This window comes from Gasterosteus aculeatus, chromosome 20 (assembly GCF_964276395.1).
Source record: "Gasterosteus aculeatus chromosome 20, fGasAcu3.hap1.1, whole genome shotgun sequence".
NCBI lineage: Eukaryota > Metazoa > Chordata > Actinopteri > Perciformes > Gasterosteidae > Gasterosteus > Gasterosteus aculeatus.
In genome coordinates, this window is record NC_135707.1 from 19,032,226 (window position 1) to 19,050,014 (window position 17,789).

The 17,789-nt window shown below is 45.6% G+C and overlaps 1 protein-coding gene across 2 annotated transcripts in view; it reads right to left on the minus strand.

Moving 5' to 3' along the window:
* vps13b (vacuolar protein sorting 13 homolog B) overlaps positions 1–17,789 on the minus strand; it is a 284,391-nt gene that overhangs the window by 55,763 nt on the left and 210,839 nt on the right. For both annotated transcript variants that reach the window (XM_078095599.1, XM_078095600.1), the window contains exons 38-41: positions 15,664–16,053; positions 5,016–5,218; positions 3,833–4,058; positions 892–1,076 (exon numbers count right to left, since the gene is read on the minus strand). In XM_078095599.1, coding sequence (XP_077951725.1) covers positions 892–1,076; positions 3,833–4,058; positions 5,016–5,218; positions 15,664–16,053 — 1,004 coding nt within the window. The remainder of the gene's footprint in view (positions 1–891; positions 1,077–3,832; positions 4,059–5,015; positions 5,219–15,663; positions 16,054–17,789) is intronic.

The window sequence follows — 17,789 nt, forward strand, 5'->3', positions numbered from 1 at the left end:
GAGTGATTTGGAGCTTTCAATAGTGTTAGGGATTTTTACCTAAAAATAGCTCCAGGAAAAAAAACAGTTTACGGAGGTTGATGTGAAAAAACAGGATTAGGGACCCAGCTCGCCCTAGAGGACAATAAGGTGGAAAGTAAGGCAGAGGATAGAGAAAACAAGGATGAGTGATAGAGGGAAAGTGGGTTGTCCTGTTCCCCGGTGAGGCCCTGTAGACCCAGTAGCTGCTACGCTCTGCCAAATTATAACCTCATCTGGGGTTAGAGACACCTGGCTATTCACACCAGAGCATGCATGATGACTTCTACAGCTGTCTGACCATGTAGTACATGTTTGGAGAGTCAGCAGGGGTCTCTGTCATTCAATAACACAGAGAGCATGGAAGTTCTCATGACTCATGTCGTGGGAATTATAAATGGCCCCCGGACTAACTCCAAGACAGTTTATTTCTCTTTCCTTGCAGGTGATGTTAGGCAGGGAGCAGTGAGAGACGAGTCTCTTACGCCTTCCTGATACAGTAGTCGGCTTGCCTTCCTTGGAGTTTTCCATATTTATTCACAATATGCTGGGTGTTTATGTCTGATAAGTGATTTTAGAACAATAGTAGAGGTGGATAATTTTCATTGCCAGAGTAAAATGTAGTTTGCATAATGAAATGTATTTGCATAAGTGTTGAGCCAGGGAAGTCAACAGAAAGTGACCCAATGAACAACATTAGATGTACGGTGTGACCAGAGCTCTGCAGAAACGCCATCCAACATGAGGAAGATGAGATCACAACGTCCATCGCACACTGGCTTATTTTGTGTTCAATAAAAACATTCAGCATCAGCGGTGCTGCCAGGATTGGTCTTCTAATCAAGTGGTACACACATGCGTGGCGCCCCCTACCTGCAGAGTGTCCCCCAGGTCAGCAGTGCTGATCTCCGGGTCCTCCGTGGTGTTGAAAGGGACAGGAGTTATCCTGACGAAGGTAAGAACGCGGGGCTCTGGGTACCTCCACAGCATCACCCCCGGGCTGTCCTCCGTCTCCCTGTAGAACACCACCTCATGGGGCCCCGGCAGTCTCTGGGAAGCTGCCACAAAATCCGGAATTAGGAACATTTCTTGCCAAAATATGTTAGACATACGAGGAATTCGACATGGCGGTTGGTGCATAACATCAGATAGTAACAATGGACAACAAGACATATGATAACTCTATGATGGTCGAGTAGAAGTGCACCATCATCATCTTAGGCAGGTTGAATTTCTTTAGCTGCCTTAGGAAGAACAACCTCTGCTGAGCCTTCTTGGTGATGGAGCTGATGTTCAGCTCCCACTTGAGGTTCTGGGTAATGATGGAGCCCAGAAAACAGAAGGAGTCCACAGCGGTGACGGGGGAGTCACACAGGTTGATGGGGGAAGGTGGGGCTCCGTTCTTCCTGAAATCCACAACCATCTCCACTGTCTTTAGAGCGTTGAGCTCCAGGTTGTTTTGACTGCACCACGACACCAGATGGTCAGACTCCCACCTGTAGGCGGACTCATCCCCACCAGAGATTAGTCCAATGAGGGTGGTGTCATCCGCAAACCTCAGGAGCTTGACGGACTGGTTGCTGGAGGTGCAGCTGTCGGTGTACAGGGAGAAGAGCAGTGGGGAAAGAACGCAGCCTTGGGGGAAACTGGTGCTCATGGTCCGGAAGGCTGAGGTGTTTCCCTAGCTTCAGGTGCTGCTTCCTGTCAGACAGGAAGTCAGTGATCCACCTGCGGGTGAAGTCGGGCACGTGCAGCTGGGAGAGTTTGTCCTGCAGCAGAGACGGGATGATGGTGTTGAAAGCAGAGCTGAAGTCCACAAACAGGTTTCTGCCGTAGGTTCCTGGGGATTCCAGATGCTGGAGGATGTAGTGGAGGACCATGTATTTTATATTTCGGGAAAGTAGATCATGATATCATTAAACAAAAGTATACTACTCCGCAGGATTCCAGAAGAAAAAGCCTCTCTGTACATTTACATATGCAGGAAGATGACAACTTGAAAGTGAGATGCATGACAGTTTCTTGCCGTTATGCAAACAACCTGGTGAGGCAGAAAACAACAACAACGTGACGTGTTGCTCTACTACGGAATCTGAACCCTCCCAGTGCTGTAGATGGTTCCACGCTTTCAGAATGTTTATATGCGTCAGAAGCCGTGTATAAACAAAGTGGCTGAGTAAACATTTTGGCTGTGGTGTAAACAGCCATCGATTGAGCACCGCCAAGCACCTGCAAAAGCTGGACCACGCCGGGTCTGAACCTCCGAGTGGTGTTTGACTTAAGTCGTGGCTGCTGTTTGGGATTCAAGTCCTTTGGAAAATGTTTATTTGAACAAAACAGTGGAGCGGAGAACTGCTGCTTCGTTTGGCCTCCAGAGGCACAAACACTGCAGCAAAATCTGTACACGACAACAAAAAGTGTCGTCCTTCATGTGAAAGCGGTGAGCTTCCCTCTTGAGGGGTAAACGGCAGAATTGTTCTTTTGAGGAAAAGACCCAACGCTTTCATGAAGTTTTGCTTGCAGTGAGAGACGGGGGACAGAAGAAGTCTCCTCTACCCGTCCCTCAGTCCATCCTTCATCTCCCATCCATTTCTGTGTTGGGCCCCTAGGGGCCACTTGCTGTTCTCTGCTTTTCACCGAGTGCCCCGGTTTCCCCCTGACCGCTGACATGTTGCAGACAGATTGTAGTTCACTACTGTAAGTTCTCCTGCTCCATCCAGCATATTAAACGCATCAAAGACCAGTGGAACAGTGCAACAAACAAAGACTCAACCACAGCTGACAGAGTGGACGGCTGGTCTACAGCCAGAAACAAGTTTGATCCTCTGTGTATAATGTTGTGTGTCTGTGTGTGTGTGTGTTTGTGCATGCAGAGGACAGCGCACACAGAGCACAAAGAGGGGGAATAAACAGCATGTTACTCAGAGTGGAACCAGGCAGATATGTCCGATGAACTTCTCTCCAAAGAGGACTTTGATCTGACTTTGATTTAAGGCCATGTGAATCTTAAGTGACATCTCATTTTGGCACAAAGGTTCCTTTTTTCTTTTAAAACCTTGCCGTGAATGTGCACGCTTGTATCTTAGAAGCGCGAGTTTAACCTAAATGCTCAGAACAGTAAAAGATGCTGTCGCACTGCTTGTGCAGAATGCCGGCCTGGCTCGTGTGATCTGGGGGAGCGAACACGGACATTGGCCTACGGCTGTTCGGAAGCTGGCCAGCAAGCAGCAAAGTGAGGGTCAAGTTGACTGCAGCTTTGTGCTGGTGAAACCACGTTTGCCCACACAGATCAGATATGCTCCTCAGAGAGGATTTACATTTTCAGATACAGCTCTATGCACTAACTCACATGCACGCGTCTATTCATGGTGATGCGTTCAGAGGTCAGAGGTTCTTGGGTTCAAAGGTCATGCAGCTATGGTAGGAAGCTCTGTTGGTGCTGGTCAGGACTGATGAAAAGCTTCTCACCATATTACAGCAAAAGAAACTAGTCTGTTTGAATCTGCATGAACAGAACTTTGAGTTAGCTCTTGTGAAATCAACTTGAGCATATAGCCATAACGTAATAATGACAGACGTGGGTAAAGTCCATCCAGTGAATTCAGGGACTTGTGCAGTGTTCCATTCTTTTGGAAATCCGTGGCAAGAAATAGCTTTGATAACGTACGTCCAGGCATACTTTTTCTGTTTGTGGCTAAATGCTAGGAATGCAGCTAATACATTGTAATATTCTAGTGGGGGGGCATTCTGACAGATGCAAAGTTCCACGTAGCCATCACATTACTAAGAAACAGCGCAGGCCACTAACATTCACCTGAGTCCTGGATGTACTGGAAATGTCCTGTGCGGAGGTCATCTGAGCTGTGCTCCATCCGGGGGGAGGGAGAGCCCAGGGAAGGAGGCGGTTGGATGTGGCAGGCGTTGCCCAGGGAACGGCTCTCTGACGGATGTGGATCTGCACCTTTCTGGAGGTTGAGGTAGACCCTCAGATGCTCCTCCACTAGCTTCAGGCAGCTCAGGTGTTCCTGGCCCCAGAAGACCTGTCAGGGGGGCACAGGGGGATAAGACACGGTAGGTAGACAAGGTAGACAGTGGACGCAGACTCACAGCTGACGCATAAATACGTATTTTCACCATCATTTTACACCCTTCTCCAAAACAGGAAGAGAGGCGGTCGGGATTACCCTTGTCATCACCCCTTCATGTCCTGTCTCGTATTGGCCAACACAACCTCACATCCTCCTCACGTACCCGCGGCATTCCCCTTCCCTGAGCTCCCTCAAAGCCAGTCGGCCTGGGGTTTGGATCGAGGACCCGGAATCTCTGAGTCAAAAACTCTTCACACATCCTGCCACATTAGCTGGCTGACTGACTAAACTCTGAAAACAGGAACATTTGGGGATTTCTTTTCTCCCTTAGTTTTTGGGTAAAGAGTAGAGAAATCGGAAGGAATTCCGGTGGTTTTTCGGCACATTACTTGATTGAAACACCACACACGCCAATACTTACAGTGGGAAACGCATGATTGTATATTAAGTGTTGAGTTATGAGTCATGTTTCTGCTAATGGGCACGCGATAAAAGCACTACACGCGCTAAAGCGAATGGGGGGAGAGGGTTAGGGGCTTCCCTCCAAAGAAGTAATGTGGAATAGTAGCCCTACATTACAAATAATGCGCTCAGTTAGTCACATTGAAAAAAGGGACTTTTCCTGTGGACCATTATGTAACTCCACACAGGAAAATGGGCGCACATAGGATAAAACCAAGCGCTAAAAATAGCCTGTTCATATTCCACCACTGAACCGGCGAACAGGACTCAAATATAGAGCAGAATTAGCATGCGCTAATGCACTATCCAAGGACGCTAGTTTAGGCGTCCTTAGATAGACAACTCACAAGTGTCGAGGTGCTGATCTGACGCGGCACCCTGAGACACTGTAGCTGTTGATAAATCCTGCCACTCAGGATGCTCAACTGATGTCACTGGTATACAGACCTGCAGCAGGCCTCCCTTCAGATCCAGCAGCATTTTGGGAGCGCCGGGCTCAGGTCCGGGGCTCCCGCTGTGCCGACACCAGCGGGCCTCCAGGGAAGCGCTGCAGGAGAACGGCCCCAGCAGGAGGCGGCTCCGCTCCCTCAGCCCTGTCCTCGCTGACAGATCCTGCAGCTGCAAATGTACGGACGCAGCCTGGACAGCATCTGGGGAGCAAGGAAGGCGCGGCAATGAGGAGCACAGGGTGGAACTATGGAGGGGAGTAAAGCGTAAAAAACGATCTAGACTGTGATGAGGAAAAACGTCTGGTCGGTGATACCCAGTGTACTAAGGAGTTGCCGTGATTAATTTGGGGGAAAAAAAGGTTCAAATACACAGGGAAATGTGTAAAATAAATACCAAGGTTCCAAAGTGAAAAATTGATATTCCTACTTATAAACAAAAGCTAACACAGTTCATTGATACAAGTGCAACCAAGCCTGATGAACCCGGAAACCTTAAACAATCCATCCTCAGAACTCATCTGCATGAATGCTTGCCTCTGTGGTTTTTAACCAGGATACCAATTACTACGACAGTCTGCCTGTGTGATGTCACATCTCTGGCCTCCGAACTACTGTAGTCATTTGCAGGTATTAACACTACCACTTGGCCTGCCTCCTGGAAAGGAGAACATGATTTGCTGCTCTTTAAAAATAACCAAAAAGAACCTTTAGCTTTATGATTGTAAATGGACGTACGATGAACCTTTCAAAAGTACACAGGCACAGAGGAAGCTATCAAAAAGACTGGCTATATGCAGTGCCATGAAAAAGTATTTGCGCCGGTTTCTGGTTTCTTATATTATTTGTCAAAATTAAATGCTTCAGCTCTTTAAACACATTTTGATATTAGACAAATATAACCCGAGTAAATACAAAATGCAGTTTTCATATGATAATTTAATATTCTAAGTGTAAAAAGCTTTCCAAACCTACTTTGTTCTATGTGAAAAAGTAATTGCACCCCTGTGATAAATCATAAATAAACTGTAATTAGCCACAGTTTTTGGAAAGCGTGGTTAAATTCCATCCACTGTCCACATCGAGCTCTGATTACTGCCAGACCTGTCGAATCAAGAAACCTCTTAAATAGAACCTGCATGATAAAGTGAAGTATGAGGGGGCCGGCCTACTAAAGTTACTCTAAGAGCGCATCGACGACTCATCAAGGATGTCATGAAAGACCTCAGAACAACATGTGAAGAAGCCCTCAGTTAAGGTTGGAGGTCATGACTCAACAGAAAGAAAGAGACGGGACAAACGTGGTATCCATGCAAGAGTTCCAAGGAGAAAGCCATCGCAGCCCAAGAAGACTTGTTTTTTCCAAAAAACATCTTGATGACCCCCAAGCCTTTTGGGAAACATTCTGTGAACGGATGAGACCAAAGTGGAACTTTTCGGATGGTGCCTCTTACATCTGCCGTGAAAGTAACAGAGCATTTCACAACAATTACATCATACCACCAGTTACACTACAGGGGGCAGTGTGATGGTCGGGAGCTGCTTCAGGACCTGGACCACTTGACATAACTGATGGAACCATGAATTCTGCGCTCTACCAGAAAAACCAGAAGGACAATGTCCAGCCATCAGTGTGTGACCTTAAAGCTCAAGAGCACTTGGGTTCTGCAGGAGGACAATGATTCGAACTCCCCCAGCAAGTCAACCTGAATGGCTGTAGAAGGAGCTAGATGAAGGTTTTGGAGTGGCCTCGCCAAAGTCTGGACTTAAATCCGATTGAGATGCTTTGACATCAAGGGGCAACAGAAAGTAGCCACACACGTGTTTTAGTCCCTTGCTAAGAGTTAGGCAATAAAGTTTCTATTTTTTACTGGCTTGATCTTAACATGTCAACGATAGTACAAAATAGAAAGGGACGTTTTCAAAGTAAAGGACAGTATATCAACCATTGTCTACAACACAACCAGAGGTGAACAATGGTAAAACCTAAGATGAACACTCAAAAGTGACATTATACGATATCAGTATCCTTTTATTTAAGTTGTGGCCAGAAAGTTTTGTTCCAAAAATGATTATTCGGCACACGGACTTTATATAAGAAGCGTACGCAATTCTTGTTGACAGAAGACATTTTGGCTGGATCCAGCGGTTTCCTTTCTCAGACCCAGAGGTTAGCGCTTGGTACTGCAGCGCCATGATACCGCATCTACACAGGTTGGACTCAGCGCTCCACCTGTCCGCTGTGATTCCTGGGTACTTAGGGGGTTTCTACTGGCTGAATTAGAGCAGCAGATCCAGCTGCCGGAGCCCACCTGAAACCCCCGTTTCACAAATATGCCAATTCTAAGTGATTTTATTTTATATTAAAAAATATATGTTTAAATATGAGTCCTCTGAGGAAAGAGCATGACCTCAGTTTGCTTGAGGTTTACCTGAGGTAAAGCAGGCCAAATGGAAGAGATGCAATGGCCTGTGAAAGGAGTGAGCCGATAAATGACGATACAACTAGGTATAGAGAGGGAAGGAGCGTGAGAGAAAGAGAAAGAGAGCTACTATGTGATGAAGAAATGTCACACAAGCATCCTCACATCTTCCCATGCTCGGTCAGCTGACGAAGGAACATCTCATTCAACGTTAGAGCACAGTAACACTATAGCACAGGTGTCCCGTGAAAGACTGCTGCTCTTGTATAAATCGTTGTGGGGTGAAATATTATACCGGGGTGACTCATTTCTCTCAGGAAAGACACCATCGATGCACGTTGGCAGTCCTAGCGGTGTTGCGGCGAGCTGTTGGAGATTCCTACTGAACTGTGGACGTGGGGTTTATTTTCACGGCTGAGATTTATTACACAGCGCAAAGGGAACTCTTAAACTGGCTTCCTAAACGGACGATTTTTCATTCACACGCGTAGAGAAGGAGATACACATGTTAATAAACACATACATAAAAAAAGACAAATGCATGTGAATGCAGACCATGCAGAATCAGGTGGCAAGTTGAAATAAAACACACGCACACACACACTGTGCATCAAAGCATTCTCTCCAGTCTCAGTATGCGTCATTGAGAGCCCAGTGGACCGCAGCATCCTGCTGCTCCAGCAGCAGCAGCCAGTGCTCTAATAATCGCCCTGATCGGGAGTGGTTTTAATGAGGGGAATCCCTTTCTTTCTTCACATCTTAACTCCGTTATTCCATCCAGGTTGAATAACAGTTAGAGGCGCTCTCGGCATATATGAACGTACCATTATGTTTGTTTTCCAGATATGAGTCAGCATACAAGCTCAATAGACATTACGCTGCTGAGCTGGGAGCCTCGTGCCATGAGAAGGGAGGAGCACAGGGGAATGTTAAGGAGGTGAAGGCGAACTGCTGGGAGAGCTGTGGGCCTGCGTTTGCCACGATGGAGAAAGCGTTCATGGAGGATGACAGAAAGCAAGAAGAAAAAGAAACAATGGGAAAACCAAAAAAACATGGACACATAAACGAGAGTGCATGACAATGAAGATAATAAAGGAGCAGAAGATACTTTTTGAAGTGTTGACCTTTGACACATAGTGACAGTAAGAGAAATTATGAATATTGGAGGTGTGGACAGACAGTTATCAGCGAATCACCACAAGTGCGGGTTCTAATGCGGGTTTTTGTCCCCTTTGGTCAGTGTATTCCCTTGGAGGATGGAGGATAGTGCGCCTCCAGTTTGAAGAAACAAACTCGATATACTGCTGTGGACAGGGTGTAGAAGTAAAAACGCATATTAGATGTGAAAAAACCCGAAAGTAGACGTTATATTTAGAATATTTTCACCGCTTTATCAGACTAAGCTGAAAATGAAACTAATCTAAGTTCTCTTGCCCTCGTCCACCGTCAGACATCTACTGTAGGTAATGAACTAACTATGGTAAAGCAACTCACACACAGACAAGTGCATACACAGTAGACCTTTGACAGAAACCCTACGCATAGCATAATATAGCATAGTAGTAAACAGAAACATTATGTAGTGCCACTGTGAACTAAGGGACGCATACCTTACTCACACACATTTTCGTGCCCTGTGAGCATCGTGAAATAATACGTTGGGTAAATTACTGCTAAAATGGTTTAATCTAACGACAAATTATAGGACTGACCTACACACACACAAACATATGATTACCAATGTATTTCCTCTTTGCAAGCACACACATCAGTGACAGCTGTTGTTTTGGGGGCAACACGCACTGTGTGTGTGTCAGATGGTGCTGAATGACGGCAGTAACACACATGTGGACACAGAGAAGAACCTTGAAAGCACTTCTGTGTTTTTCTTAGGCATCCCTGACACCTGCCAGCCCCTCAACACCCATCTATGGACATCATTTAAAGATGCATGCACACACATACATACAGTACACAGTTAAAGCACCACCAATACACACAGCATGCCTGTGACAAAGCACCAACTAGAGGCTGATATACATTGTCACTCTTCCAAACACATACACACACACACACACACAAATGGCAAAGGAACACACGCATGTTATATGTGAGCTAAAGCAAGGCACACTCAAAAAGCTGTAAAACATAATTACGAATGATGACACAGATCTGTGAAAACAAATCCACACCTGCATATGACAAAAAAACTCTCTCTCACTAGTCTGCTGTGCACCAGCACACACAAGAGAGCATGCTCTGCGGCATAACACACAACCTTTGACCCACAGGAAACAACGGGGTTGTTGGGGGAACAGAGTGAATAGGAATCCAAAATGAAGCGCGTTTCTGGCGCACACTTGTGCAAGATTGGATATGAATCAGAAACATTGATTTACACAGTCAGTTTTCTCCCTGGGAGCCATTACCTGATCACTGCCACGCAGATTCATACCCAGGGATGCATTCGTATCAATAAGACCAGTGGTTAAAACATTTTTTTGGGGGCGGGTTGGTTACGAAGCTGCGCCACGCCTGTGGGTTGCAACCAAAAGTTTGGGAACCACTAAATTAGACAATACCTAACGGAGTCATTACCTAACTGGCTGAGGCCCCCAACAACTGTCTGGGATGGTAGGAGTAATAGAAGTAATATACTGTCAGCCACCACAGAAATACCCAATCCCCCCCACCACAAGACCACGATGGGACACAGGAGGAAACTGGTTTCCTAGCCGGGGAAGCTGTCGGCCAAAACGGCACAACAGCAGGCAGCTGTGCGTCATCTGAGCCGTCACATAGTTACTGATGAGTGTTGATGAGTTGCATGTGGGTTAAGTGACAGTTGCAGCAGATTAACTGAATTTTGTAACATTGAGCTTTACATTAGATCGAGGTTGTATTCCCACAGTATGCCATTCCATGACGCTACTCAAGCCTGATGTGTCCTGACAAATTATCGGGTTTTCAGTCGAGTCCGAGCCATCGCTTTTTATGCAGCTTCAAACTCAGTGTGGTTTTGGTTATTTTCAAAATGTAATTTAATAAGAAATCGCTCCGTTGCTCCCGAGCTGCTGCGACTGGTCTGTGTGCAATGTGTAAGACATGCGGTGCTCATCGGGAAAAGTGAAAAGGAGAGCAGGACTGGATCAATGTTATGTGTTATATTAGCCTGCCACAGTAATGCTCACAACTGGATCAGATAAAGTACAGCTTTGATGAAGGGGGCAAGTCTCGTACGTATTCAGGACCAACTTCCTTAGAAGAGAACATGATGGCCATGATGACCTGTGACTATTCAATTAAGACAATGTAGAGCTTTTATTATTGATGACAAAGGAGAAATGACAACCAACGGGATAGGGGGCTGCAGGCCCATGTCTAGGGCACTAAGAGCTCGGCTCAGTTGTATCAACATACACCTTCTGAATACCATAGAAACTAGTATATTATTGCACAAATGTGTCTTTCTTTTCCTAATGAGCTACATTTAGGTTTTTCAGCCCACATTCTGAATTTAGCCCAGGACTGCTGGCTATTCGGATCTATGGTGGGTTACTCCCACCATGTTTAAAACCAAAACGTTTGTTCTGTTGAAGAGTCGGAAGCAAGTCTCAACAGCTGTCGTGTCTTTGTGCTTGTCACGTTAAACTGTTTGTACTGGAGCTGAAAGACGCACATTAATCGGTTGGCTGATGTTTTAATGCATTGAAAAGGATTTATTAGTTGGGTTAACTTGTGCCAGATCACTGCGGGGTGTATCTCCAGACAGAAATCTCCTCTCTGACTATTGGAACAGAAATAATATGATGGATGCATGCTCATTGATTTGAATGAGAAAAATTTTCCAAACGTTTGACTATTACTGTAGATAAATAATGGGTAGCTTTAACTTTGTTCAACCAACAGACGTTTTTCTTTACTAATGCTGGAGTAAATCACCGTGAAGAAGCAGGGGGTCCGCAGAGGCAAAGGGCCACGGACAGCACTTAAAAATGTGAGAGTGTGTGCGTTGTTGTTCCTCGCATGTGTGTGTGCATTCTGAGGAAATCGGGGGCAATCTATGGGCAGTCTGATGGAGAGCTGAGAGATTTTGGAGGGTCTTGTTTCATGGACCTTAAGACATATGTTCTCTCTCTCAGAACCCCCCGCCCCCCTTCCTTCGTTCACTGAACTATAAATGCCCCTCTACCTTGGGGAGTGGTGAGCCGTGGACGAAGGGGAGGTATGCGGCCCTTCCACTTGCTTTTCATTAACACAGGATCTGGTAACACACCTCAATGTCAACCTAATCCCCTCTCTCTCCATCTTGTCCCCTGGCAGAGGTGGGGTAAGGGGCCTGCCATGACCAGGTAGAGAGCCCCAGATGTTCCAGAGATGAGGGAGGGGTGGGAGTGGATGACAGGGTCTTCACCCCGTTGCAGCTATGGATGTAGCCTGAAGAAAACAGGGTGGGGTGACCGTGATGACGTATACTGTTACTGCTCACAGACATAGTGTTCTTCTCTTTCTTTCACCATCTCTCCTGTTTCCTAAGTTTTCCATGATTGTCTTATATCCCCCTGTCTGCTTCCGCCGCATGGTCTTTTATATCTATGTAACTTCTTCTTTTCTCCCCTTGAGTTTTTACAATATCTCCCTCCTCCTTCCCTTCATTCACAACTCCTACCCTGTCCCTCACCCTCTCTCGGGTTCTCTCCGTGCACGGCAGTAGCGCCCCGAGATGTGCACAGCCTGTCCTCCTGAATAACAGAGGCGGAACAACAGCAGCAACAGTAGTGGTGCACACTGTGGCGGTAGTCGCACTACACTCTCCAGTCTTACATCTCTCATGTACTGCCTCTCCCGGGGGGGTCATTCCCGCTGACTTATTGCGGCAGCTCAAACGCTCAACCTAACAGCACGGAAATCCTAACCTTTACCTATGCAAAAAAGAGAAAAAAGGAATTCCAAGGTATTTGTTTTGGGAGGTGCAGGGAGCCGGTGGAGGGGCCCGTGTGCTGAGTGATGGAGGCGGCGCGCCTGAGGCTAAGTCAGCAGATACATCTATTGTCACTAGTGATCAGTCTGCGTAACTGGAGACAGTTTGTCTGCTTTCAACGGCAACAAATCTGGAAACACTATGTGAAGAAGCTCTCAGGGGAAAGTAACCGTGTGTGTTCTATCTAGATCTATAAGAGTGATAAATGTATCCTCCCAAAAAAGAACAAGAAACAACAGGGTGGGACAAACATGTTGTTCAGCGGCAGAACTTCGGAAATTGGCTTTAAAAATCTATTTTTCTCTTTGTCCGGTTCTGGTGCCATGTAACAAGTGGTAATCCTTGTACAGGTGTGACAGCACTATGCTCTCAACGACATATCAGGTATTTCAGGACTAAGATATGATATATAAGTAGCACAACTAAACTTGAACAGCACATGACAACGGCATTAGTTTTACAGCAGTTATTACAACATCTTGATCAGTCACATGGTATTGTGTTTTTGTGACAATAAACAGTATTTCAAAGAGCTTACAGCCAAACTGGGGATAAATGATCCAATGGATGTCAATAAACACCACTGGTCCTGAACCAAACATTTCCATTTGCATCCAGTAAAAGTGTAATGTCTCAAGGGAAGTGATGGCTCTGTTTCAAGGAGCTGGGAACTGTGAGAGTAAACAACCTCTGGGTGGGTTCTAAATGAAACCCATGGAAAAGAAATTTCGGGTTCTCGTTTCATCCCCTAGTTCGGTTCTTGATGAACCTTGTGGTATATAAAAGGGTTCCCATTTAAACCCGTGGGTGGGACCCACTCGGCTGGTTCTTGTGAACACCTTAGAAGGTGGAATTGTTCTGGATAGAACCGCCACCGAGGGTTACACCCAAAAGGGTTCTTTGTATAACTTCTCATACATGCTTCCATGCAAAACCTTTGACAGATGGTTAACGCTGGGTTTTGGTAGAACCCAATTAAAAGTGTTCTCCTACGAGGATTGTATAAATAATAGAGGTATCTGAAAGCAAAGTAAGTGGAAGGGGATTAGCTTTCATATTATTACAATTGTCTCTAAACTGTATTTCTTTTTCCATTGCACACACAGTTTCAACTGTGTCCAAGTCAACACATCAAAGATGGATGGACACTGAAAAGATGGTGAAAATCAGAGCAGGGCAGCAGCGCTGGGTATTGTGTCACCGTGCAGTTATGTAGATTTATGTAAACAAAGAGCAAATTGTTTGAGGTTTTAATTAACATTTTGGACAATCATTTTATCTGAAGTAACCCAATATAAAAACATCTGTCAAACAGATGCAGGCACTTAGGGAGCCCGGCTCCAGCTCTGTCCTCGTCCCCCTGCGACCCCAGTCAACAGTGGATGTGCTTCTCAGCGCCACCGGGGTGCACACTGTCATCAGTGTTTCCTGTTACTTCCTTCACGTGGCATGTCAGCCCCCTCACTCTGTTTTATCCCTGTTTCCATGGGATGTCCAAATTGGACAAAAACAACAGCAGAAAACAAACAAGTTCATGATCATCTGTAGCAGCGCGTCGGCTCACACCCAACAGCAGAGAGAAGAGAGAAGAAGAGCATTTGGAATTTACATTAGCATTAGCAGTTGTGATTGTCTGAATGGAAACACTGTGATGAAGGCAGAGCTTGGATCCTAACACGAAAGCATCTCACGAAAGAAAACATCTCACACGCAGGCATGTGCACACACACACACGTCTTTCTCTCGCAGTCTCACAACAGCTTTAGATCCACGAGTTCACACAAACAGCCCCCTTTACAGTTTACTGAAAAAACCTTGTTTTTGGCAAAGGAGGGCTTTGTGTAAAAAATTGCGATATTCCAAATAATATTGGAAGCAATGCGCCGTGTTTCCTCTACTATTATATCAGGGGGGCGCCCCCCCTTTTTCACCCCACGTATGGCAGTTCTGGCCGGAATATGTCTGTGTATGTGCGCACGTGGCGCTCGCCCGACTGCATCCTCCCTAAAGTTGGAAACCTAGGGGAAACACTGAATACAGGTATTATTATTCCGGGTTGAGAGAATCGTCCAAAGAAAAGGCATTGGCTATTATTCAACAGACAAGAGTGGTGAAGTTTGAGAAAGATATTGATCAATATGTATTTCACATTCTGGATACATTTATATACGACTAATATTAAAATGTAGTGAGCTCTCAATATTTGTTCGGTTACAAAATCACACAGAACAATTGTCCTCTACGACATTTTCATATTATATATTTTGGATCTCGGTGCAACTCATTTCCAAAGGGCCTAGATCGGTTCCCATTGGCACGCACTGTGGGCTTTGCTACGGGGCAAATGACACAAAAAAATAATTGTATATTTAGTGTAGTGCATTACTGAGTCTTGTGGTTTCTTTAGAAGTGTATGAAATAGGCCAAATGGGGTGAGGTCATCACAGTTGTTCCCAATGTAGCTCCACCTGTTTCAAGAATTTCCTTGAAACAAGTGACAGTGTTTTAAAATGGACCAAATTCTTTTTATATTCCCATTAAGAAAAATATAACAAAGTTATTTAAGGCCCAGGCCCTTGTTGCTTTGGAATGATAACTTGGGGAATTCACTGAGCTCAGAGACGCCTAAATTGGAAAGTTTGAGATAAGAATCAGGGCTGTCAAAGTTAGCACATTAATCTATGAGATTATTGTCGCCGAGATTAATGCGATAAAATATTTTAACGCAGTTAACTCAACTTTGTTTACTTCCGGCGTGAGTTGACCCCTGAAACCGCCACGTGCTGCAGTCAGTTAAATCGGAGCGTCAAACAGAAGTGGGATGAGTGGCAAAATGGCTGCTAGGCTACTCCCAGCTCAATATCTACACTGCGTGGCACACAGTCTGCAGAGGACCACCACTGTGTCCCTAAAAGACAGTGGTTTGGAAAACGTGCTGGCCAAATGTCGGTAGATTGTTGGCACTTGAAACACAGCCGTCAAATGTTGAGTGAGAGTTGAGAGCACAACAAGTGCAGGAGGACAGCAGGAAGAGTTGCTTGTTCAACATGTTCCACCTGGTGGGATTCTGCTTCCAAGATGTGTGTAGTTTTGTGTTTAAAACAAATACAATTTAAATACACTGTTAAATTGACTATATTTTTTGTATCTATTGACTAACAAAATAACAATAGAAAATGTTCCGACAGTGTATTAAAAAATGTTTGTGAAGCGTTTTACATGAAAGCTGTTTTCCTGTTACTCACCTTCCATCCTATGGCCTGATTTCATGTTCAGATTTCCTGTCATGGCCGACACCGTCACCGCCACGTTGGGCCTCATTGGATGGGCCTCCGTCTCCATGACTACCACAATCTGGGCAGTGTGGAGGGAAACCTTGTGGAAGGACAGCGCCAGGGCTTCAATGATGCTGGCTTTACCCAGAGCAGAGGCCTGATGGAAAGGCTCCGAGCGAGAGGCCCTGGGCAGCGTCTTTGTGGGGGAGGAGTGAGGGGTGGAGGGGGCAGACGGGGGTTTAACGGAGGCGTCAGATGTGGGGTTTTGGAGCACTTTCTTCAGGTAGGCTTTAGCCTGCTCCAGCTTGGCCAGCGTGGCGTTGACTTTGAGGGGGCGCGACAGTTCCACATTCAGCTCAGCTGTGGAGGGAGATGAAAGGAAAGAAAAAGAGCAAGTAAAAATAAGTAAGTCTTGTGATGAGAAGACTTTAACTAAAAAAAAAGGATAGCTTCTCTTGTGCTCCTACTTTGTACTCAGTGATCAATAAAACAGTGCAGGAAGTAGAGAGTGAGAGCAAAGCGGAATCTTTGGTAAACACTGAATAAATCCACTGCGGGCTTTGGGCCCTTTCCCATTAAAACTTCTCTTGTCATTTGTAAAATACAGCATGAACAGGACACACTACACTACTTTATGATTCCGTCAATGTCCCGCGGAGAAAGATCTTGGAAAACTGCCATGTCTAGTAAATCAGAGTGAACCCTTCTCTCCTCTTCTAATCAAGCAGCTTTGCATGCAAGGACCTGTTAAAGAACAGCTGTATACAATCCCACTCTCTTTCTCCTCGCCTTATGTGCACATGTACATAGAATTACTGGCTGTCTCCTAACAGGACACCACAGAATAGCAGAGGAGAATCTCTTCTTCATGCCAGCCGCTTAAATCCCCCAAATCTCTATCTCTCTCTGTGCAATGCAGCCTTCAAACACTTGACTGGAATTGACAGAGACACTTGATTTAACTCAATGCCGTTTTACACCACTTCCATTATCCCATTTTTCCACTTGGTCATGATGATGGGAGAATGGAAGCTGCCCCAAAAAACAAGAGCAGCTGTTCTTCATGGTCTCATCAAGGCACCACTGTTTAGAGGGGTTTTAAGCCTCCAGTCCATCTCCTCCTCAGGTAGGAGCGCTGGATGATACAAGCGGGAACGCTGCCAGGACAGACCGGCATGCATGCACAAACGCACACACCAAAGACTCTCTCTCTGCCATCCGGCTTGTCTCTGCTTTAATCCAGTGGAATTGAGGCACACGGTGAAAATGGAAGGATGGCTGGAGAGGGGAATTGGAGGAAAGATTGGTGGAATTTGCTGTGCAATGTAGCTTATCATTTCCACTTGACTTATCACCAGGAAACTTTCCAGTGGTGGAAGAAATAGCCCACATGCAGAGGTTTATCCAGGTCTCCTGACCCCCCCGCCCTCCCTTTCATTTCACCCCTTGGTTTCATGTAGCGCTTCTTTTCTCAGTTCTTTATATATTTTACTCTCCCTCCATCCCTCACTCTAATCAAACCCTCCCGCTTCTTGGTAATCACACAAAGCTGTCTCTGATTCACGCACTCAGGGCCTTTCTCTCTGCACAAGGGGACCTGGTCCTCATTATCAATTGTCTTCCGTCCCAATCCTTCCCACCCCCAACGCACAGCCAGTAAGTGATACATTTTCCATTTCTTCGGAAACTCACCTGGTAGGAGTGTTTAATACAGCTAGCTATGTACAGGTTTCCTTTTTCCTTGATATGGGATATATGGCATTGTCTTTTCTACCGTATTAAAACGGGAGCAGATTTACATCACTGATTTAGATGCACATCACAGATAGTTGTAACATGAAAATGAAGGAATCTGAAGCACGAAGGTAGGACCTTATCTGGACATGGCTGGAAACTTCTGGCCAACTGCGCATCATGCGGGTACCAATATTACAATTTCCTTCAAAACAGATCTCAGTTGGTTTATTTCAATGATAATAGTTATGATCAATGGGAAAAATAATTAAGTACAGCATACAGCTCATTTATTGAGACAAGCAACATGCTGCAGTTTAACTGACTTCTTTGACGGAAGGGTAAGAGCAAAATCTACGTTG